This window comes from Phocoena phocoena, chromosome 15 (genome assembly GCF_963924675.1).
Source record: "Phocoena phocoena chromosome 15, mPhoPho1.1, whole genome shotgun sequence".
In the NCBI taxonomy this organism is placed as follows: Eukaryota; Metazoa; Chordata; class Mammalia; order Artiodactyla; family Phocoenidae; genus Phocoena; species Phocoena phocoena.
This window is the reverse complement of record NC_089233.1, coordinates 76,210,834-76,235,063: the sequence shown is the minus strand read 5'-3', so window position 1 is coordinate 76,235,063 and position 24,230 is coordinate 76,210,834. Positions and strand designations below refer to the sequence as shown.

The 24,230-nt window shown below is 42.6% G+C and overlaps 1 protein-coding gene across 1 annotated transcript in view; it reads right to left on the bottom strand.

Annotated features, from left to right (window-relative positions):
* Positions 1–24,230, bottom strand: part of SLC9A8 (solute carrier family 9 member A8) — a 66,982-nt gene that overhangs the window by 30,531 nt on the left and 12,221 nt on the right. Inside the window, exons 4-7 of the mRNA XM_065892755.1 lie at positions 13,011–13,069; positions 7,455–7,538; positions 2,421–2,522; positions 1,295–1,329 (exon numbers count right to left, since the gene is read on the bottom strand). Of these exons, the coding sequence (XP_065748827.1) occupies positions 1,295–1,329; positions 2,421–2,522; positions 7,455–7,538; positions 13,011–13,069 (280 nt within the window). The remainder of the gene's footprint in view (positions 1–1,294; positions 1,330–2,420; positions 2,523–7,454; positions 7,539–13,010; positions 13,070–24,230) is intronic.

Sequence of the window (24,230 nt, the reverse complement as noted above, 5' to 3'; positions counted from 1 at the left end):
TGTGGGACAGTCACTTTCTAACAGGAAAGGAAGTGTGTGCCCACACACAGAGAAACTCCACCTGGTTCTTACTCTGCCTGTCTAAGGGCCAATTCTTTTATTCCTCTCTTCCTGAACATCCCAACCTCCGGTTCAATTCAACTTCACAAGGATTTATCAAGTGTTTTTTGTATCTCTAAGCAGTTGCCCCCAAACAGGTTGAAGGACTGAATGCTGTGACATCTTCCTTTACATCCACTGGGTTTTGAACACTTCTTTTCAGTTGCAAAATACCTACAAAATGCAGGGCAACAGTTCTGCTCGGCTTCACGCTCCCGCTCCCTATGGAACAGGGTTGTGACTTTCGCTACTTGTTTGTATAGCAAGACTATCTTAACAACAAAGGCTTTGAAATTTATGTCCCTGGAGAGAAAATGAGGTTGGGCTTGATGCTATCAAAGGCACATTTCTCACGAAAAGGGCTCCAAGATTCTAATCTCCAAGTTGCTGCTGAAGGCTGTAAGCTCTGGCTGGCCCAGTGAAAGGGACCCCGGGGCTGAGCACTGGGTCCCACTTCCGAGCTCCCCAGCCAAGCACAAGACAGAATCCAGTGCTCCCGGGAGAGAAACACAGAGCAAGGCTGCATATTCACTGCACTTCTCAGAGACGGGAAACCAGGTCACGCTGTGTGTGTGCACTTTTTTAGCACTAGATCTGGTAACTTCGGCTTCCTAGGTTGCTTCTTGCTAAGCCAATTATGGAAATTTCTGGATTGGGCTCCTAGACAGCAGCTCTGAGTGCCCAATGGAGTAGCTGCAGCCTGAGAAGGGCGCCCACAACAGAGCACCTCCTTCCCCCTCCCCATCCCCACTGCCTTGAGGGGAATCCCAGAGTAAAGATTCACACCTCACCCCCGACTCCATCCCCAATCTCTCAAGAAGACAACTTTTCATTATGGCCGTCGCAAAGCCTTAGAAATGAGCTGAAGATGAATCTTAATAATAAAAGGACAATGGTGCAGCGTGTGGCGTGTGTGAGGTGGCAGTCAACCTAACTAACCAAGAGTTATTCCCTTCAAAGCTGAAACTAAATCATTTCCATCAGCAACCCTCTGACTGGAGATCTTCAACATTCCTCAATATAGTTTTGATTCATTTCAGAGACACAAATTAATTCAGAATAGATTCTACAGCAGAAATAGTCAGCAAAACGAAAAGACAGAATAGAGAAGTACCACAGCCAGGAATCAATGTGGAGAAAACTTGGCCCCAGTCTGAAAAGTAGCCACATGGGTGTTACAGTATGAAAGGTTTACCTGTCTGTCATGTTGAGTTTAGAGATTACATCAGCCTGTAAAATAAAAAACACAAACACACAGACACAAAAAAAAACCCCCTGGAGAACAGCCAAGAAGATTAAAATGTCCATTAGTGCTTTATTACAAACTAATGAGGACATTAATCTTCAGTCCCCAAATCACTTGAAAAATACAGAAAACTCCTAAGTTTTAGTTCAGGCATGCATTCAATCATCATACACAGGAGGTATGAAAATGAACACTAATATGTGCAGCCAGATTAACTAGTTTTCTTCTCTAAAGCTTATTCCCATTTGAGGCTGGAAGCTGAGCAATGAAGAAGGTTGCATGACAGACAGATTTATTCTGGTGCCATCGAGGCAGCAGTAAAGGTGAAAATCAGATGGAATGGGCTTTTACCGGTAGCCATCAAAAGCAGCAGACACATGTAAGAGAAATCTGCCAGTTACCCCAAGGCCTGAATCTCAAACTGCGTTTGCAGAACTAGGACGGAGAAACTTTCTGCAACTGACCATACGGGAAGAGAACTGTGACATGCACAGACGTGCATAATGCAAAGCTACAGATACTACCTTCCTAGGTAGGTCTGGTTTAAATTAATTCAAATTAATTTGAATTCAAAGTACAAAACACTCAGTTGATGACACCGGGAATTGGTTTAGCAATGGTGGAAAATCCAGGGAAAATAATTCTACAGGACAGCTTAGAATTGAGTGAAGACATACAGAATCATCTTTGATTTTTAAAATGCAAATTTTTATTAAAGAAACAGTGTTTAACCTTGATTCAGTCTGACAACAGAATTGACAATGTTATAATTTGAAGATCTTGATGGTATATATTCTGCTTTATTTTTAGGTATTCCAACTTAAGACAATATTGGTTTGCAAATAATATCAAATACTTTTGGGGATTACGGAAAAGATTCACTCAATTCCAGACACCAAAGCTTCTCGAGGACACTGAGAGACAACTTCAGCATGCCTTTACTGTGCCTTGTTTGAGTCCGGATTTCTTTGCAGGAGAGCATTTACCTTGACTGTAAAACCCCCATGAGATGTCACTACCCCACTTCCCTGCATGAGCTCTAAGAATGTAAGGTTTTCAAAGATGTTTTCCTTACCTGACCCAGAAAGTAAATTCCTCCACCTACTACAAAAGCGGAAATTGCCGTACCAAAAACAGCAAATAGGGTGATGGAACCAATATTTTGAAAGAAGTTACCCTGTTTGAGAGAACAGAAATGAGAGGAATGATTAGAAAGGCTGGTCTGCTCAGTCAAGTCATGGACCCCACAGCTGGCCCTCCTCACATGCTTGATTCTCTGTAAAGGGCACCATCACCCACCTTGGTTGGCAAGCTCTAGAAACCTGGGCATCTTCCCTCACCCCCACATGCAATGCAGAGCCAAGTCCTGTGGCTTTTGCGTTCCCCACGTCACTCACATCTCCCTGCTTCTCTCCATCACCATCCCCACCGCCCTTGCCCAACTGCCATCATCTCTCCCCTGGATCACTGCAATAGCTTCTAACAAGTCTCAACCAGCCCTGGCCCTTGCCCTCTTGCTCTCCAAGTGCTTCCAGAATGATCTCTGCAAAAGATAAGTCTGACTGTGCTGCCTACATTCTGACCCCCACTTCCACTCAAAACGCAGTTAAAACCCAACCAAAGCCTGGATGGTTTGACCCCTCAAAGGCCTCTAACCTCCCCTTTGTTCTCTGGGTTCCAGTCACACTAGTAGCTTTTTGTTTTTCAAACACATCATGCTCCCTGGGCTTGGAGCACTCTTCCTTCCCCTTCGCTTAGTGAACTTTAATCGTCCCAAGATCTCAGGACATTTTGACTCTTCCTGAGGGAAGCCTTCTCTGATCCCTTACCCAAGTCAGATCCCAGTCTATGCTCTCAATGCACAGTGACTCTCTCCTGGTAGCACTTGACATAGCTGAAACGTTACATTTATTTATGTAATTATTTGGTATCTGTCTTTCCCACTAGGTTGCAGGCTCAATGGGGGCAATGACCACATCTGCTTTTGTACAACAGTCACTGGCATACAGCCTGTCAGATGCAAGATGCCCCATGAATAGGTACTAAAGGAATTAACTGCGTTTCATGTCTGATTAAAGTCCAAAGTTTATATAATTATAATTTTTCAATTAATTAAGAAAAGGTACATTGCTACAAAGAATGTCAAGATAATAGATTATACTATCAGAAGCTCCTTTTTGTAGTCCACATCTTTTAAGCAATTTTATTTCACTCTATTAGTATCATCAAATAGAATAGATAAAATATATTCCCACCTATACAGCATTTAAGAGAAAATATTGGAGTCCAAGCAGTATGGTAACATCTTTCAAATTTCCATAAAATTTTAAAAATTAAGCTATTTATTAGAATCCTGTGGACTCTGTTTAGGAATAAGGCCAGGGTAACTTGATGGTCCGTGATTGTGGGTCTGGACAAGGAAAACCATTTTTTCGCTCAGAAATTGTCAAGCCATGGACAACAGGAACTGATACTTTTTTTTTTTGGCCACGTCATGCAGCTTGTGGGATCTTAGTTCCCTGACCAGGGATTGAAACCCGGGCCCTCGGCAGTGAAAGTGCTGAGTCCTAACCACTGGACCATGAGGGAATTCCCAGGAACTGATACTTTAAAGCTCACTTCAGAAGACTGTCCTCAGCTCAGCACTGACAACCCACTAAGCCTATCTCCTTCAGGAAGTTTCTTTGCTTCATTTTTTGCAATTTTGATTTGGCTGACCATAATCAGACATTCAATTACTTTGTTTGGCATATCAATCTTTAGCACACAAAGAACTTTAAAATAGCTCAAGGCAAACACAATGATTTGGTTTTTTCCTAAACAAAAGGCTTTCATCTATGAGTTTTTCTTTGCAGAGAGCTGCTTAATTTTGTGATTTAAAAATAGATTACACTAAGCCTTGGTCTGTTTATAGGGATCTAATTCTGATATAACTTATGTCGTTGGCTAATATTAATCTGGATGTTGGAAAGTTACCCAAATTCAAGTTGCCCCACTATAAGAACTTCCCTTTGCTACATAAAGCAAATTTATTTGCTTCTCTCAGACATAATTTTAAAAATGTTCTATTCTTGGGCTTCCCTGGTGGTGCAGCAGTTAAGAATCCGCCTGCCAATACAGGAAACATGGGTTTGAGCCCTGGTCCAGGAAGATCCCACATGCCGCAGAGCAACTAAGCCTGTGCACCACAATTACTGAGCCTGCGCTCTAGAGCCCGTGAGCCACAGCTACTGAGGCCCACGTGCCTAGAGCCCGTGCTCCGCAACAAGAGAAGCCACCGCAATGAGGAGCCCGCGCACTTCAAAGAAGAGTAGCCCCCGCTCGCTCCAACTAGAGAAAGCCCGCACGCAGCAACGAAGACCCAATGCAGCCAAAAGTAAATAAATAAATAAATTTATTTTTTAAAAAGTTCTATTCTTATATTAATAATTTAAAGAACCAAATAGCTGCCTACCTAATACATACCAACTGATAATAATTGTACTGAAATTTTTATTCCAAGTCCAAATTTACATCAGCAAATATAGCAATATTAAAATAAAGTCAACTTCCTATCTTCTTTGGGGGTGGGTAGGCAGTGGACAGAAGTCTCTGAATTCCCATTCCAACTCACACTAGTCCCTTTCACATAAATTGTCACAGTTTCTGCTGTAAAGCCATCTTCAAAAATTTCTTCTCTTAAGAAAATACTATTTTCCTCAAATTTTAAATAACTATTTCCCCTCCCTCCAAAAAATTAGAAAATAAAAACTTTACATGTGCTAATATAATAACCAGTCTTATGTTTTTAAGTCAAAATCGAATCATTTTTCGGGAGTTCCCTGGCAGTCCAGTGGTTAGGATGCTTGCTCTCACTGCCGAGGGCACAGGTTCAATCCCTGGTCGAGGAACTAAGATCCCACACGCCGAGTGGCAGCCAAAGGGGAAAAAAAAAAAAAATCAACCCATTTTCTTCAGCACTGTTTTGAAATATTTTCATAATCTGCTCAGTTCTTTCAAGATTTGTTCACAAAATTAAAGAGTGAGAGATACTGACCTTCAATCCTTCTTGCTTGTTTTCTTTTTAACAATTATCTGATGTCAGTAATAGTTTATAAGATATGGGATTTTTTTTTTTTTTTTTGTGGTACGCGGGCCTCTCACCGCTGTGGCCTCTCCGGTTGTGGAGCACAGGCTCCGGATGCGCAGGCCCAGCGGCCATGGCTCACGGGCCCAGCCGCTCTGCGGCATGTGGGATCCTCCCGGACCGGGGCACGAACCCGTGTCCCCTGCATGGGCAGGCGGACTCTCAACCACTGTGCCACTAGGGAAGCCCAGGATATGGGATTTTTTTTATATTAAACTTCCTTTTCACTTTTTATTTTAATGCACAATAAAATAATAACTTAAAAAAAATCTGGCCTGAACATCTTAGAATAATTTTGCTTTAATATCCAGGAGGAAAATTAAAAATTTAATTTGTATGTTTTTACCAAAACTCTCATAACAAATTTAACTCAAGTTTATTACATTATTATTAATAATAACACTAGTCATGTTATAACAGATAATAACAAGAAGCACTACCAATTATTTAATGTGGTGAGTGGTGCTTTGCATACATTCTTTCATCTAATGTAAATCTCAAAGCAACCTAGGAGGTAGGGTTTTGGGGATCTTTTTGTCCTCTGTTTTTAATTTCTACTCTACTCAAAAGGAACCTATAGGGGGCAGCGCATGATTAGGCCTAGGTCTCTCTGGCTCTAAAGTCCAGGCTCTTTCCTCTCTCCAAAGATATGCCGATCCTTAGTCTTTCCAACCTTCACAGTTTTTTTAAATCATATTTACAAAATAACTGTTGTATTACTAGTATTTTAAGTTGAATCACCTTTTTATTTTAAAACTTAAATACACTTATATTTAAAAAGAACTCATACGGACTTCCCTAGTGACGCAGTGGTTTAGAATCCGCTTGCCAATGCAGGGGACACGGGTTTGAGCCCTGGTCCGGGAAGATCCCACATGCCACGGAACAACTAAGCCTGTGCGCTACAACTACTGAGCCTGTGCTCTAGAGCCTGTGAGCCACAACTACTGAGCCCGCATGCCACAACTACTGAAGCTCACACACCTAGAGCCCACGCTCCGCAACAAGAGAAGCCACCACAATGAGAAGCCTGTGCACCGCAACGAAGAGTAGCCCCACTCGCTGCAACTAGAGAAAGCCCGCAGGCAGCAATGAAGACCCAATGCAGCCATAAATAAATAAATAAATAAATAAATATATTAAAAAAAAACAAGTTTGCTATACAAATTAAAAAAAAAAAAGGAACTCATAGACAAGGAAAAGACTCAGGTACACACACAAACTGGCTTAAAAGTGAGAAGCTCCTGCCCAGGCAGAAAGAGCCCCACTGGAAGCTGGAAGACAGAGACCAGAAATGCCAGAGCAAAGCAGAGAACTGAGCAGGGGCCAGTGATGCTGCTCTCCAGGGTCAGGAAGCCAAGAATGAGCGGAGCAACTGTGGGAGTAGGTGGCTGGGCCAGAAGGAGGTGGAAGACTAGGGGGAAGGATGGGGCTCCAGTCTGGTGAGGAAAAGCAGGGCCAGGGAGAGGGTGGGAAGGAATGGAGACTGGGGCTTAAAGGGCATAATGGCTGGGAGCTGAGGCCCAAGGCAGTGCCCTGAGAGGGGAGACACTGAAGGATGGATGGGCCCAAGGCAGGAGAAAGGCCCGATGTGGTGACGTGAGAGAACCAGTAGGCCTGGGGCACCTGTCCCTGTCATCCCAGGACGCAGTCTGTCCTCTTAACATGGGTCAGTCTGTGTCCAAGAGGAGTCAATGTAACACCTGTGTACCATCAAAATCACTTTGGCTATTTCTTTCTAGGCAAAGTACCCCTCTATGGAAAACACTAGTAAGCCACACTGCCTCAAACCATGAAAGCAGCCCACTGACCATGTTTGCTCCCTCTACAAGTCAGGCATGACAGTCTAGCTTCTACCACACACGCCAGGGTGTTCACACAGAGCCACCACTGCTAAATTAACACCTGAGCTTTTAAGGAACTTGCCTTACAAACACACGGAGCCACCCGGACCAAAAGCACTAATGTGTGCCTGAGTCTTACCTTGTGTAATGAATATCCTGACTCAAATATAATAGGTGGAAGCAAAAGGAGGAAAAACATATTTGGACGAAACATTTCTTCCTCCTGTAAATATAAAATGGATATTTTCAGAGGCATGAAATCTGTGTAATTAAGAAATAAATCCATCAATGAAAAGCCAAAGTAACTGTTCTTTTAGAACCTGGCCCAGTGGAAAAATACAATGCTTAAACCACCACCTGATAATAAAACCAAACAAAAGGAGAGACAAAAACAAACAAATATACAAAAACCTCAAAACATGCATTTAAAAATGTAGGACAAATGATTTTAAAAGGTGACCAGCAAAATAAATAGCAGAATGAACCACTTCCAAACATACAGCGGTACGCTTTTTATTCTTTACTAAGGAAAGAAAACGAATTTTAATATAGAAAACATTTCAATTCAAATAGAACACTTTCAAAAACAAGTCCACAAATTGGATTCCTCCAGGAAAAAGGTTAACAGTAAGCCCTAAAACAATCCACTTAGAGGAAGAGTAAACCCTACTCATGTTTAAAATAGCCCTGCCTTTTCTCTGCATGTCATAGACAACTATGTCATTTTCCTAAATCTGATGTGATGAAACAGTCCTCACCTGATGCCCTTGCAACCTGGGACATGGCTATAAAGCGAGCCCCTTGCCATGCTTTCAGATTCAAATATTAAGTACCATTATGAAAGGTATTTTTAGAATATGGCCACCTTTGGGGGGAATGGAATAATAATTTCATCTTCTATAGTAATACAGTTCTCTAGTTGTTGGTGGATTGGGGGAAAATACATACTGGTTCTCAAGCCCAAAATGACTACAGGTAATACGCAGTCTATTTAATACTGCAAAATCAGGCCCTTTTCATATGAAAACTTCTATGTCACAATCTTGACAGTCTGACTTCTTGTCAAAATCCCTATTCAAAAGAATGATAAATGTATCCTTACAAATGTACGGCTGTTACCATAAAGACTAAATAACATTCAAAAAAGGCTCAAAATAGAAGCAAATGATGACTTCTGAAAATGCCTTATTAAGTCTTAAAATAACCGCCTGTATCACAAGCTCATGACTCAGACTGGGGCCATGTGAAAAGAAATGGGCCGATCTCTGTGCTTTGTGGGGCAAGATATTCGCAGGATCTGTGCAGTTGGGCCACTGCAGAGACTCTGCGAGTTTCAGAAACAAAACACCCCCTGGGAAAAAGGAGAACCCACCTGCAGTGGGTTCACAGTGTCCTCTCCTCCCAATTCATGTGACCTGAAACCTCAAAATGCGACCTGATTTGAAAATAGGGACTTTGCAGATGGAATTAAGAGAAGAATCACAGCTGAGATCATACTGGATTAGGGTGGGCCCTAAACCCAATGACAGTGTCCTTTTAGAGACAGAAAGGGACACACAGACACAGAGGTGAAGGCACATGAGGACAGACTGAAGCAGAGACAGGAGTTAGGCTGCCATCACCAAGGAATGCCTGGGACCACCTGAAGCCGGAAGAGGCAGCGAAGGACTCTCCCCTAGGGCCTGGATTCGCTCCCTTGAGGGAGTGTGGCCCTGCCAACACCTTGATTTCAGACTTCTGGCCTCTAGAACTATGAGAGAACAAATCTCTGCTGTTTTAAGCCACCCAATTTGTGGTAATTCGTTACAGAAGCCACAGGAAACGCACACACCACCTTACAGTGAACAGTGTTACAGAAAGATCCCAGGTTCCTTTGGGCAGTATCTCCCCTAAAGTGAGCTGATGTGGTTTTAGGTGGTACTTGAGCAATGTGTGTCGAATACCACTGACCCCACGGATTGAGAAAGTCAGCCCTTTTTGATTCTTTCTCAATCCCAATTAAGTCAGACGCGTCAGTTTGGTGCTACCGTGTTAAGCCTCTCTCCAATACGCTGATCCCCCTTTTTGACAGAGGACAGGTTTGTCCTCAGAGGCTTCAGCAAGCAAATGTACCACTTTGTTTTTATCGTATTTATTTATAAAAACAATATTGGTTTCCCACTTAAAACAGTATTATAATGTTTCCTTTAAAATAAATGTATATAGTACACCAACGTTCATAGCAGCATTATTCACGACAGTCAAAAGGTGGAAACAACCCCAGGGCCCATCAACAGATGAATGGATAAACAAAGTGTCGTATATACTGACCATGGAATATTATTCAGCCATAAAAAGGAAACAAGTTATGACACAGGCTACAAAGTGGATGAACCTTAAAAACATCATGCTAGGGCTTCCCTGGTGGCGCAGTGGTTAAGAGTCCGCCTGCCGATGCAGGGGACATGGGTTCGTGCCCTGGTCTGGGAAGATCCCACATGCCGCAGAGCAGCTAGGCCCGTGAGCCATGGCCGCTGAGCCTGTGCGTCCGGAGCCTGTGCTCCGCAACGGGAGAGGCCACACCAGTGAGAGGCCCACGTACCGCAAAAACAAAACAAAACAGAAAAAAACACATCATGCTAAGTATTGATAAAATAAGCCAGATAAAAAAGGACAAATATTATATGATTCCACCCATTTGAGGTACCTAGAATAGGTAAATTCATAAACACAGAAAGTAGAATAGGGGCTACTAAAAAAATAGAAAATACTAAGAAAAATAGAAAGTAGAAAACAAAGTAGGGAGAGAGGAATAGGGAATTGTTTAATGGGTAGAGTTTCCATCTGGGATGATGAAAAAATTCTGGAAATAGATGTGATGATTAAACAACATTGTAAATGTATTTAATGCCACTGAATTGTACACTTAAAAATGGCTAAAATGCTAAATTTTATGTTATGTATATTTTACCACAATAAAAGCTTTTAAAAAACTGTTGTAAAGACTTATATACATAAAAAAGCAAGTTGACTTAAAGAAACATATTAAGCATATGACAATATAGGTAGAAGGCAGGCCCAGCAGGACAGTCTGGAAAGAAAACACCCAGCAACTTCACTGTTTTTCTTACCTCCCCTGTTCCCTGCAGCACCCAGTTTCCAAACAGATCCTACTTCCTGCTTTGGCTTCCACAAACACCTGCTCCTCCAGAAAGCCTGCCCAATGGTTTTACCCTAAAAACCTCACCCGTTTCTGAGGTCAAGCACTGGTTGTCTAGATGGCTCTTCAGGGCACTTAATTACATTCACCACCCAACTCTGGTTCACTCATCTATACTATTCAATATATTATTTAACTTGAAAACTAACATCTGTTGAAAAATAAATTTAATAATACTGAAGCATATAAAACTAAAAGTAAAAGATAACCTTTCCTCCTCCTGCTCGGAGAAGGGATCATACAGCATTCCCCAGGGCTGCAGCTGCACTCAGTGCCTTGGATCTCTGCTGTGGGGAATGTGGGCCTGGTGTTGAGAGAGCTTCTGCTTCTTTGAGAGAAGCTAGAAGTTCAAATTTTTATGTGAGGACTTCCCTGGTGGCGCAGTGGTTAAGAATCCGCCTGCCAATGCAGGGGACACAGGCTTGAGCCCTGGTCTGGGAAGATCCCACATGCCTTGGGGCAACTAAGCCCGTGAGCCACAACTACTGAGCCCGCATGCCATAACTACTGAAGCCTGCGTGACTAGAGCCCGTGCTCCACAACAAGAGAAGCCTGCTCATGACATTGAAGAGTAGCCCCCACTCACTACAACTAGAGAAAGCCCGCGCACAGCAACGAAGACCCAATGCAGCCAAAAATAAAAACTTTAATTAATTTTTTAAAAAGATTACAAATTAAGCAGTTTAAAATATTTTTTAAAAATCCATGTGAAATTTCTAGAATTTTGTATAGATTAATAACATTTAAAATAAAACTGGGGGCACAGTTCTTGAGGCGCTAACCTACTGTGTTCCCCCTTTGCCTGGCAAAGAAATAAAGCCACTCTTTCTTTCTCCTCCATGAAAAACAAAATAAAACAAAACAAAAAACTTAATGATTTTTTAATTGTTTTAAAATCGATTCCAATTTTGATCAATTGATTTTAAATCAAACAAAATGTGTTAGCAGGTGGTATTTACACATCAGGCTCTATCTAGTCTAAGAGTTGAGAAAGAGTGTACAGTCAGTTGCTCCTGCCCTAGAATGAGCCACTGTGAGGGGGGTTAAACTGAACCAGTTGCAGAAGCTACTGTGAGGGGGGTTAAACTGAACCAGTTGAGCTTCATATACAGCATGCTCCAGTGGGGCCCGCTTAGCTCCTTCCCCAGCTGAGGGTAGCTCTAGAAATATTCCAAGCTCAATGTACATTTTGAGAATTCATTTAATAAAATATATCCTGAATATTATTTATAACAGCTTCAAATTGTGTTTTGCGTCAGACCATGAGGCTTGTTTTGCAAATTTTTTTTTTTTTTAATTTACTTATTTCTTTATGTTTGGCTGCATTGGGTCTTCGTTGCCGTGTGTGGGCTTTGGGCTTTCTCTAGTTGTGGTGAGCGGGGGCTACTCTTCGTTGCGGTGCGTGGGCTTCTCATTGTGGTGGGCTTCTCTTGTTGCGGAGCACAGGCTCTAGGTGCACAGGCTTCAGTAATTGTGGCTCGCAGGCCCTAGAGCATAGGCTCAGTAGTTGTGGCGCATGGGCTTAGTTGCTCCACGGCATGTGGGATCTTCCCGGACCAGAGCTCAAACCGGTGTCCCCTGCACTGGCAGGCGGATTCTTAACCACTGCGTCACCAGGGAAGCCCTTTTTTGCAAATTTATACTCTACAGTTCCACGGATAAATTAACCCTCACACCTAGGAGCTCAAATGTGACACATTTTAACCATACAATTCTTTTAATATTTTGAAATGGACCTTATTTCCCTCCACAAAATCAGTTTTGTTACACACTTGTTAAACTCCCTACTTGACACAGATGCTCAAAGTTTAAGCTGAAACTTGAGTTTCAATTAGTCCTTGGACCTCACGCTCTAATGACCATTGTGTGAACGTAAGGGTGGGAACATCCACAAGTGAGGACAAGTGGCAGAGAAAATACAGAACACATAGGACCAGAGGGTCTGGACACAAGAGCCAACCCAACCGCTCTCTAGCTCTGTGATGTTAGACATGTCCCAACCTCTCAGAGGTCACTTTCTTCATCTGTAAAAACGGGGATAATACGTGGTCAATCTGCCTCCATGGTTGTCATGAGGATGACAAAAGCTACAGTATATAAAGCATTCTGTAAGGTCTACAGTGCTGGGCAGATATGTCTTATTGGGCTCAGCTGTCAGAATGGAATTAGGAGCAATAAACATTGTTTAATGTTAAATGCTAATTAGAGCCCTGTATACAGCAAGTTAGTCTAAGATTATAAAAATGCAAGTAAATAACAAAACATGGCATTGAATGCTCCTATGTTAATTTGAAACAGTATGAGATTTATGCTTTTTCAAAAAACTCAGATGTAAAGATATCAACCCTAATCTACCAGAATGTTAAAAAATTAATGGGACAATATAAACTTCACTGACAGTCAAGGAATGATAAGAAAGCCACCATAATCAGTGTTACTAAAGAACCAATAAAAATTGTAAATATGTTAAAAAAAAGAACAATTGGGTAAACCTACCTTCCAATTTGCCAGTTTTTTAAACTCTATAACTTTTATAACTGCTCCCATGAGAATACCTAGAAGAGAAAATGTAAAGTTTAACAAAAATTTAAGACATAAGAAAGATTACTTAGGTTTATTATTCTAAAGAAACTGATTATTATTACGTCTCTAAATGGCATCTATGAATTTCTGCGTTTTACGTCTGAAAACATTAAGAATGGAAATTAGTGTGGAGTTTTATGAATCACGTGAGTTTCTCACTTGCATCTCAGGCAAACATACTATAAAGAAGTCTAGGGCTTCCCTGGTGGCGCACTGGTTGAGAGTCCGTCTGCCAATGCAGGGCACACGGGTTCGTGCCCTGGTCTGGGAAGATCCCACATGCCGCGGAGTGGCTGGGCCCGTAAGCCATGGCCGCTAAGTCTGCGCGTCTGGAGCCTGTGCTCCGCAACGGGAGAGGCCACAACAGTGACAGGCCCGCGTACCGCAAAAAAAAAAAAAAAAAAAAAAAAAAGTCTACAAAAATCTGGGGGTGGGGGTGGGGGGAGGGGTGAAAAAACTTTACAAAACAAGACCTAGGGATAGTTTGCCTGGCATGGAAGATTTAAGCATCTGTCATTCTTGCTATATCCACTCATTTTCGATTTGAAATGGCAGAAAGCTAAGTTTGCCCTGTACTACTTATTCCTACCATTTTCAAAAAGGAATCCAAGATCACTTTCTCAGGCTCAGATGGTAGCTCTATGTAGAGTATTTAGTTAAGAGTTAAAGCCCCAATGCTGAAAATAACCTAAAGTGAAAATTCTGTGAAATTCCTGGAACACAACAGACCATCTTAGTTCAGGCATGTTTCCACAGAGCTGACAGGCTCATTACTCTCTCATAAAGAACCTACCAAAAATAATTCTCGAAGAAGCATCATGGGTACAATTTATGATTGCTCTGTTACTCACTAGATTAATGATTCTTAACCCTGTGGCCTCATCAGAATCATCATGGGAGCTTTTTATGAAATAAAGACACCTGAGCAGAACTTGGGATCTGCAAAATAGCAATCTCTGGTAGGGGCTGATACAAAGCAAGGCTGAAGACCACTATCATAGATGCTTAAAGACAGACTTCCCTTTTGGACTTCCCTGGTGGCGCAGTGGTTAAGAATCCGCCTGCCAATGCAGGGGACACGGGTTCGATCCCTGGTCCGGGAAGATCCCACATGCCACGGAGCAACTAAGCCCATGTAGCATAACTACTGAGCCTGTGATCTAGAGCCCACAAGCCACAACTACTGAAGCCCACGTGTCTAGAGCCCGTGCTCCGCAACAAGAGAAGCCACTGCAATGACAAGTCCGCTCACCGCAACCAAGAGTAGCCCCCGCTTGCTGCAACAAGAGAAAAGCCCGCATACAGCAATGAAGACCCAATGCAGCCAAAAAAACAGACTTCCCTTACCCCTAGAGGGGAAGGAGCTTCTTCCCATCAACAACAGAAAGCTGATGAAACACACCTTATTGGGTGGGGTGAAAAGAAAATACAAAAACACAGAGGTTTATTAGGAAAAGAAGCTGCACTAACACTAATTGTCATGGGGAAGGAGGGGTTTGAGGTGAAGAGAGGATCAGTTAATTTTAACTTTATAAACCTCTCTACTATTTGTATTGTTATATATTAGTAAAAGACCAACAAAACTGGTTTTTTTTTTTTGCAGTACACGGGCCTCTCACTGTTGTGGCCTCTCCCATTGCGGAGCACAGGCTCCGGACGTGCAGGCTCAGCGGCCATGGCTCACGGGCCTACCCACTCCGCGGCATGTGGGATCTTCCCGGACTGGGGCACGAACCCGTGTCCCCTGCATCGGCAGGCAGACTCTCAACCACTGCACCACCAGGGAAGCCCAACAAAACTGTTTTGATAAAAAGGATATAAGACGAAATAGGTCTGAGCTATAAAGGGAATCAATGATCAATGACATTTTCAGAACAGTAATTGTACATTCACTTCCATGTGACATGAAAGCACTGATTCTAACCCCTCTCTAGAGTTCCCCAGTTGCTACCTTTTTCTTATATTTTTAAACTGTGTATATATTTTAAGGAGTTTTCATACAATTTTTTATTAACCAGATAGTTCATGAATACTTTGTAAAATGTTATAAATAAGACAAAAGTCCCTTTTGATGAAATCCCACCCCCACTAGTTCTCTCTCTCCCTGCCCCAAGGTAACCAAGCATCTTGATAAGTCTGGGGACTATTCTACCAGACCCTTCTCTATGCTCTTACATATCTGTATTTACCATACAGTACTAGGGGGTGTGTGTATGTAACACATGGCACACATGTGTATTTATATAAAACTTATGGTACTATAATGCATCTTTTTTTTTTCTTGTTTTTGGCTGCCCGGCACGTGGGATCTTAGTTCCCAGACCTGGGATCGAACCTGTGCCCCCTGCAATGGAAGCACACGGGACCGCCAGAGAAGTCCTATAGCAGGTAGTGTCTACTACCTGCTATCTTGCTCAGTGTTATGATCAGGGGTGACTACATATAGATCTGTCTCATTCCTTTTTAACAGCTCTACAGCACAGCATAAAGATGCCACAGATTGAATAGACATTTCTCCAAAGATATACAAATGGCCAATAAGCACAAGAAAAGACGCTCCACATCATTAGTCATTAGGGAAATGGAAATCAAAACCACAATGAGACACCAGTTCATACCCACTAGGACAGCTGTAACTTTTTTTAAATGGAAAATAAGTGTTGGCAAGGATATAGAGAAACTGGAACCCTTAATACATCAATGGTGGAAAAGTAAAATGGCAAAACTTCTGTAGAAACGTTTGGCAATTCCTCAAAAAGTAAAACAGAATTACCATATGACCCAGCAATTCTACAAAGGAGAATAGAAAACCTATGCTCGTACAGAAACTTGTATGTGGATGTTCATAACAGCATTATTAGCCCAAAGGTGGAAACAACGCAAATGTCCACCAACTGATGAATGGATCAACAAAATGTGGTATATCCACACAATGGAATGTTATCCGGCAGTAAAAAAGAATGAAGTACTGACACATATTGCAATGTGTGGATGAATCTTGAAAACATGCTAAGTAAAAGAAGCCAGACACAAAAGACATCTTTTATGATCCACTGATATGAAATATTCAGAATTGGCAAATCTATAGATTGCCTTTGTCTCTATAGAGACAGAAATGGTTTCCTGGGGCTGGGGAGGAGAGTTTCAGGGATGATAGCTAGAGGGTATGGGGCTTCTTTTTGGGGTGATGAAATGTTCTAAAATTGTTGTCATGGTTGCACAACTCTGTGAATATACTAAAACCCTGAACTGTACGTTTAAAACGAGTAACTTGCATGGCATGTGAATTATATCACAATAAAACGGTCACCCCACCCTCACCCCCGAAAGGCCAGAGCGTATGGTTCCATTCATATGAAATGTCCAGAACAGACAAATCTAGAGACAGGAGGTAGGTTAGTGGTTGCCAGTGGAAAGGGGAGGGGGAAAATGGGCAGTGACTGCTAATGTGCAGAGAGTATCTTTTTGAGGTGATAAAAACGTTCTGGAATTAAGATAGTGGTGATGGTTGCACAACCCTGTAAATATGCTAAAAAGCACTGAATTCTACACTTTAAATTTATAAAGTTTATGTTATATAAATTCTACTTTACTGTTTAAAAAATTTTATTGAAGTATAGTTGATTTTCGCTGTCATGTTAGTTTCAGGTAAACATATATATATATATTATTTTTTTCAGATTATTTTCCCTTACAGATTATAAAATATTGAGTATAGTTCCCTATGCTATATAGTAGGTCCTTGTTGGTGCGTATGTGTTAATCCCAACCTCCTAATTTATCCCTCCCCTCCATTTTAATTTTTTTAAGTCACTATCTTTTTAATGTTCCCCCAATGATGGCTGTCTCCAACTGTCTGCCATTAACAGCTGCAGTGAACATGCTTGTATGTGCCTCTTTGTGTAAGAGTATCTCCCTAGGGCAGATCCAGAGACAGTGAATGGCATGAGCATTTTTATCTCTGAAAACGTTGCCAAACTGTCCTCCAAAGTGGCTGTGCCGGTTTACACCCCTTGCACCAAAGCATCCTCACCAACCCTGGAAAATCATCAGACTTTAACACTTCTGCCAGTATGAGGGGCAAGAAATTGTACTTTAAGGTTTCGATTTGCATTTACAGTCAACCTGCACTCAGTAATCATTCCTGATTACTAGGGAAGTTGGAACTTTTTTCATGATTTCAGATTTAATTTTTAAAGCTAGTGTTTTTCTGGGCTACTAAACCTCAACTTTCTTTTTCCTTTGTAAATGTACACCAAAAATGTTAATACTATGATCAATGCTTTTGTAATTAATACACATGAAGCAATTACATTTGAGAATCAGTGATTATTCTATTGCCTAAGCTTGTTTCTATATTATTATCAATGAGGCATTGGAAAGCTTTGTAAAATACAATATGATATTACTACTATTACTATTATTACTATTACATGAGTAATCCTTTTGAAATGTCCTAGGACTGAACTATGGTACAACATTAAATTGGCAAACTCCTCCTTTACCTTTTGAGATTAAGGTTCAAAGTTAGGTCAAATCAACCTAGTGTCCAGGAGAAATTAATTTATACCATACAACCAGACACCCTGGGAATAATACCCTAGATACAATTTTGTATATTCCTATCAGTTAAAAGAATATGAGCATGCACCTTCAAGTTACAAATTTTTATTTTATTATTATAAAAAAAGTGCTGCTATATTAATGTATTTTAAAATAACACAGGGAATTGGCTGTCCAGTGGTTAGGATTCCACACTTTCACTGCAAAGGGCCCAGGTTCAATCCCTGGTTGGGGAACTAAGATCCCACAAGCTGTGCGACACAGCCAAAAATTAATAAAATAAATAACACAAAACACAGAGATTGTAAGGGAGATTCAAATTAAATAGAAACGTAAGTTCTAATATTTCCTTTTGCCTCCTATGGATCTTCATACACACACCTCATTATGGATGCCACTGGATTAAGTCAAAGGATCAGGAGTAATTCATAATTATTTGTTGAGACCCTTCTCCCAGGATCTGTCAGGTTAAATTATTCTTACTCCTCAAGAGAATGCTCCAGGCAGGAAGGCTCAAGAGAGCCGCTTCTGACAGCTCAGGGCCAGCAAGTGACAGTGGACTGCTGGCTCCTGAGTGCCTTCTACCACCTCTGGACAATGAGACACAGGGAGACTGCACTACTGCTACGAACTGCTAACACCCTTCCCACTCCCAGGGTGCACTGCTGGTCTACCATTATCGCTGTAAAATACAAGTATTCCTGAATATGAACACTACAGGAAAGTGCCTAAAATGTATCAAGTATAATAATCAGGTTACAAAACAGTATGTAGAACATGATGCTAGTTCCCTTAAAAGTATATGTATATGCACACACATTTATTAATTTGCATTGTGTTAAAAAGAAACACACACACACACACTGTGGTGCTAGGCACTGTGCTACTGTATACAATATACTTTATTTAAGCTCATTCTCACGATTACCCTACAAGGTAATAAACCATAATAATATAAATGATAATAATATTAATAGCAGCAGCTAACAGTTATTGATTACTTAGCAGGTAGGCATTACACTAAGTGATTTCTATGCATTGCCCAGTTTAATATCTGCAGTCCTATGAAGTGAAGGCTTTGTCACCTGCATTTTACAGGTGAGGAAACCGAGGCTAAGGACAAACATCACTGAGCTAGTAAATAGCAGATCCAGAATTGTTTTAAAAATGAATTACTTTATTTTTTACTTGATTATGTAACATGCCTATGGTACAAAATTTGAAAGGTATAAGAGAGTATGCAGTGAAAACTTAAGTCTCTGTTCCATTCTTGTTTTTTTCTCCTTCCCGTAGACCACAAACGTTACCGGTTTCTTGGTTATACTGTACATTTCTGCTGAGAGTGTCTGTATGTTTAAAATTATATACATGCATATGCATGTACATATAAAATAAATTTTAAAACAAATGGTAATACAGTATTTACACTATTCTGAATTTTTTTTTAACTCACCACTACCTCTTAGAAACTATTCCATATCAACACATAAAGAGCTTCCTCAAACTTTTTGTTTTGTTAGTGGCTGCAGTGTATTCCACTGTGCCATCTAATATGTCCCCTTGTAATGAGCGCTCAGGTGTTCTCCAGGCTTCTGCTATCACTGCCATTGCCATCTGAGTAAATACATCATTCCACATGTGTGAGCGTATCCACAGACAAAACTCCTGAAAGAGGGGCTGCTGGGTCAAGGGTACAGGCATTTTTAATTTTGTAAAGAGCTCATCAGCTGCCTTCTGTGGTAGATGCTGTGAGGCTCGCCCACTCCCCTTCACTGGGCCCATCTGTGGGAGCTGCTGTGCGTGTTGGCTGCTAAGTGCTCACGGCTGTCCCCTTCTCCAGAAAACTGCCCTTAGCCGCCGAGAGGCACCTCATCATGGAAGCTGTGCCTGCCCCACACCAGCTCATAGTCAATGACTAACTGATGGGGGGTCCACAAGTCCCACCCCCTTGGTTTAAGGAGAGACAGACTCCGCTGGGTGTTCTTGCCCCAGAGCCCTCCTGCTGAGGCTAGGCCAGGCCTACCTTGAGATCACACCCAACGTTTGGCTTTCTCCTTCCCTGGTCTTGTTGACTCCCTCCCTTACAGATTTGCTCTTGAAGAGCACCCCTCAACACATTACCTATCCCCAAACCCCTGTCTCAGATTCTGCTTTTAGGGAACCAACCTAAGACCACTGGTTCCAGGAGTGGAGTGGTCAAAGGAAGCAAACTCGAGGATGGGGTTCTGGAGTTGGACCACTCAGCAGCTTCCGGGCAAAGAGGATCCCAACACTGCAGGTAAAATACTGCTAGTCCCTCACCGGGGGTAGCAGTGCCATTGCTAAGACCTTCACTTGTGGCAGACTGGATCGGGACACTGGTGGAGGAGGCAAGGGCTCATGCAGTATCTCTGGTGTTAAAGAGGTTATGATGGAAATAATAACTGTAAGAAAAGTGGAATTGTGGTTGTTGCTGAATACCACTGATGCTCTGAAAAAAAGAAAACAAAAGGCCCAAACAATCACCAACTTTAAGCAAACGGTGAGAGTCAGAGGGCCTCCTTGGCAGCATTGAAACAGACCCTCATCTCCTGCAGCTGGAGTGCCTCTAGAGCTGAAGACTGGGCACAGGTCTTAACTGCAAGAGTGGCAGATCTTCAGAGAATGCTGAACTCAAGATGATAAATCTCCTATGCCTTCTCCTAGCAGGTCCCTGATAAGGAAGAAGTGGGGCTCAGACATGGGATAGGGGTGCCTAGGGAGATGCACATGAGCACCTTTAACCCTCCGGTTCCCGTGGACCTTCTAGGCCTGCAGAAGCGGCCCCTACCACCCCACTGGAATACAGAGCTCCCAGGTTATTTCAAGATTACACAGATGCCCCAAATGAGGCAAGGGCCTTAGGTTAACTACTGCTTCCTGCATAATATAGTCCCCAAGGACACAGACCATATGGACGTTCCACAGGACAATACAGTGGTCCACTACTGACATCATGCTAATGTACTGCGACAAGCATGAAGTGGCGAGGAGACGTCTTGGTAAGACACGTATGTTTCAGAGGATAGAGTTTCAGGGGCCTGCACATCTGGGAAGAATTCAGAGGTCAAGTGGTCTGAAGCACACCAAGACATTGCCTCCAAGTAAAGGAAAAGGTCTGCCCCTTCTACTGTAATAAAGAAGCACAGGGCTTCCCTGGTGGCGCAGTGGTTGAGAGTCCGCCTGCCGATGCAGGGGACACGGGTTTGTGCCCCGGTCCGGGAAGATCCCACATGCCGCGGAGCGGGTAGGCCCGTGAGCCATGGCCGCTGAGCCTGCGTGTCCGGAGCCTGTGCTCCGCAACAGGAGAGGCCACAACAGTGAGAGGCCCATGTACCGCAAAAAAAAAAAAAAAAAAAGAAGCACAATGCTTGGTAGGCCTTCTCCAGGTTTTGGAGGCAATATATTCCCCACTTGAGAAAACTATTCAACACTTCAACTCATTTATTGGATTTTGAGAGACTGATGGTTTTGAGTGAGGCCCAAAACAATTAGCTGCAGTTCAAGCAGCTCTGCTGCTTTCGCCATACGATCTGGTGGACCCCATGGAACTGGAAGTATCTGGTAGGAAGGGAGGCCGGCAAGCCCCAATAGGAGGGTCGCTCAGCATAGATCCCTAGGGCTCTGGAGCAAGGTCATGCCATTTGCAGAAGAGACACATATACCACTCAAAAAACTCCCAAGGGAAAAACACGAAAAAGCTCCTGGCATGCTATTGGGCCGTGGTAGAGACAGAGCATCTGAGCATGGGACGTCAAGTGCCCAGGTGGCCAGAATCATCTTTCATAAGTTGGGTTGCCATACCTGCCGTCAGGCTAGGTGGGCCCAGGAGCAATCCATTTTAAGATGGAAGTGTTACATTAGCGATCAGACTTGTGCCGATCTAAAAGGCACAAGTATGCTTTACTTGTGGCCCAGACCTCTATGTCATCTTTAGCTGTTACAGCAACATCTCTCTCAGCTCAGCTCCTACATACGGCCTCATGGGGAGCTCTTTAAGACCAGCTGACAGAGGAGAAAAAAAAAACCCACGCGTGGTTCATGAAACGCTCGGCCAGCCTCTGATGTTGGCCACTTCAGCGTCTGTACAATGGGCTCACGAGCACAGTAGCCATGATGGCAGACATGGAAGCTGCGCAGGGCCCCTACGGCATGAACTCCCTCTCACCAAGGCTGCTCTGTAGCCATTGCCACCGCTGAATGTATGACTAGAGAGCCACAGAGATCAACACTCATCACCTGGTGTGGTACCGTCCCTTGAGAAGACCAGCCAGCTGCATGATAGCACCTCGATTACATCAGACCCCTTCCATCCTGGAAAGGGCAGCAATTCATTCCGACTGAGGCTGACACATATGCTAGCACCACCGTCCCAGGGTCCATAAGTGTCTGAGCCACCAAAGTGGGATACTGCATAACAATATGTCAACAACATGTCAAACCAAGAGACTCACTTTTTGGCAAAGGAGGTGCCGAAGTGGGCTTGAGACATGGACACCACACGGTCCTATCCAGAAACTGCCAGCCAGCCAGAGTGGTAAATGGCCTCTTAAAAAAGAGCTGAGGGGCTTCCCCGGTGGCGCAGTGGTTAAGAATCCGCCTGCCAATTCAGGGGACACAGGTTTGAGCCCTGGTCCAGGAAGATCCCACATGCCGCAGAGCAACTGAGCCCGCGCACCCTAGAGACCGTGCTCTGCGATAAGAGAAGCCACTGCAATGAGAAGTCTGCGCACCGCAATGAAGAGCAGCCCCCGCTCACCACAACTAAAGAAAGCCCGCGCGCGGCAACGAAGACCCAACGCAGCCAAAAATAATTAAATAATAAAAATTAAAAAAAAAAAAAAATGGAGCTGAGGCACCAGCTTGGAGGTGACATATTGTAAGGAATGGCGCACTCCTCCAGGGTGCGGTATACTCCTGAAACCAGTGGCCATTATAGGGTGGTACATCCCCAACAGGCAAGCATGGGTACAGCACACAATGGGTACACCACTCACCATCACTCTCAGCGACTCACTTAAGAGTGGGGATTCCTGCTTGGAGGATTTCTGCTTCCTCAGCCTGAAACTTTAGGCTCGGTGGGTTGAAAGAACCTGGCTCCCAGAAGGGGACATTTCCACCAGAGTTCACATAGTAAGAGTTACAATGGCTGCTGCCTGGTCACTTTGGGCTTTTTGTGCCAACAGACCAGCAGGCCTAGAAACAGGCTACCAAGGCTACCACATTGGCAGAGTGAATAACCCTGAATACCATGAGGAGACAGCCCTGCTACTACAGGATAGGGCAGAAAGGAATATAATTACTTATGTAATATGTTTTTAACCACAAATGATTTTTTGAAAATACTTTAAAATATTGTTAGCACATTTTGTTAGCTATAATCATAGAATCACTTACGCTATAATAAGGTGATTTTGAAATTCCAGTCCTTGATGCTGCTACCTATACTAAAATAGATACTCCAAAGATAGTATTCTGAAAGACAGAAGACCTGCCAGGAGAGAATCAGGACCCCAGAGCTGTCTCTCGGTTTTCTGGGGAAATGCTGTTTATATATTTTGTTTTTAAGGTAGCTTACTTTTTCAGTGGAATGTTATTCCTTTCTGTTCTGTTGAGAACGTTTATGTGGCGAAAGAGGAAATTTATAGAAATCAGCCCAGATGTAGCAAGTTTCCAAATGCAATCCTTTAACAACCTTTCTTCCTTTAAAGTTCAGACTACCTCACTATTCTGACATATCTAAAAGATTTAAGTATAAAATACAACTTTAAGATGAAAAAATGCTGAGCCAAGAGCAGATGACCATAAAACTAAGGAGAATCAGAGCAAGACTCCAGGCAAAAGCATATGCACTATTACACACGGAGCACACGTTTAGCTAACGGCAGCTAACGAGCAACAAGATGTTCCAAGAATAAACTGTCACCTCTGAGCCATGTTTCCGGAAACACAGAGGCTAAAAGTCTGCGCTAGCACTCTTCCTTGGAATGCGACAGCCCGGAAAATCCTTAGAGTCTAATGTGATCATTTTGTCAATGCGACAACCAATTTTGGCCTCTACCTCTGAGACAGCTACTCTAATGCCAACAAATGAATGCCTGTTTCTTCTCTAACAAAAATCAAAGTACCTGAGACTCAGGGAGAGTTACCCATGGGACAGCTCAAGCTGCATCACAATTGGATTCTCACAGTCTAAAAAGTCAGGAAAGCTGTTAGAGTTACAGTCAGGATTCTTGCTTTAAGTTTTCTCTAAAAAAACCGTTTTTAGAACTTAAGTACAATTAGAATACAATCACTATATATATACTTTTTCCCAGAATTACCTTCAGTCAACAACTCAGGAACTGAGTGATTTTTTTTTCGTCTTCCACTCAAAACCCCCATTGACAAAAAGAGCCCTACTCTTAAAAAAAAGGAAAAATTTCAATCCTTTAGTCAAAACAAGGAGTTAATATAACTAAAAGCACAAACATAGTTAAGCAGGTTATGACAAGGAAGCACATTTGTGTACTCCTATTTATTCAATGATTCAATCAAATCCAGTTACAAGTT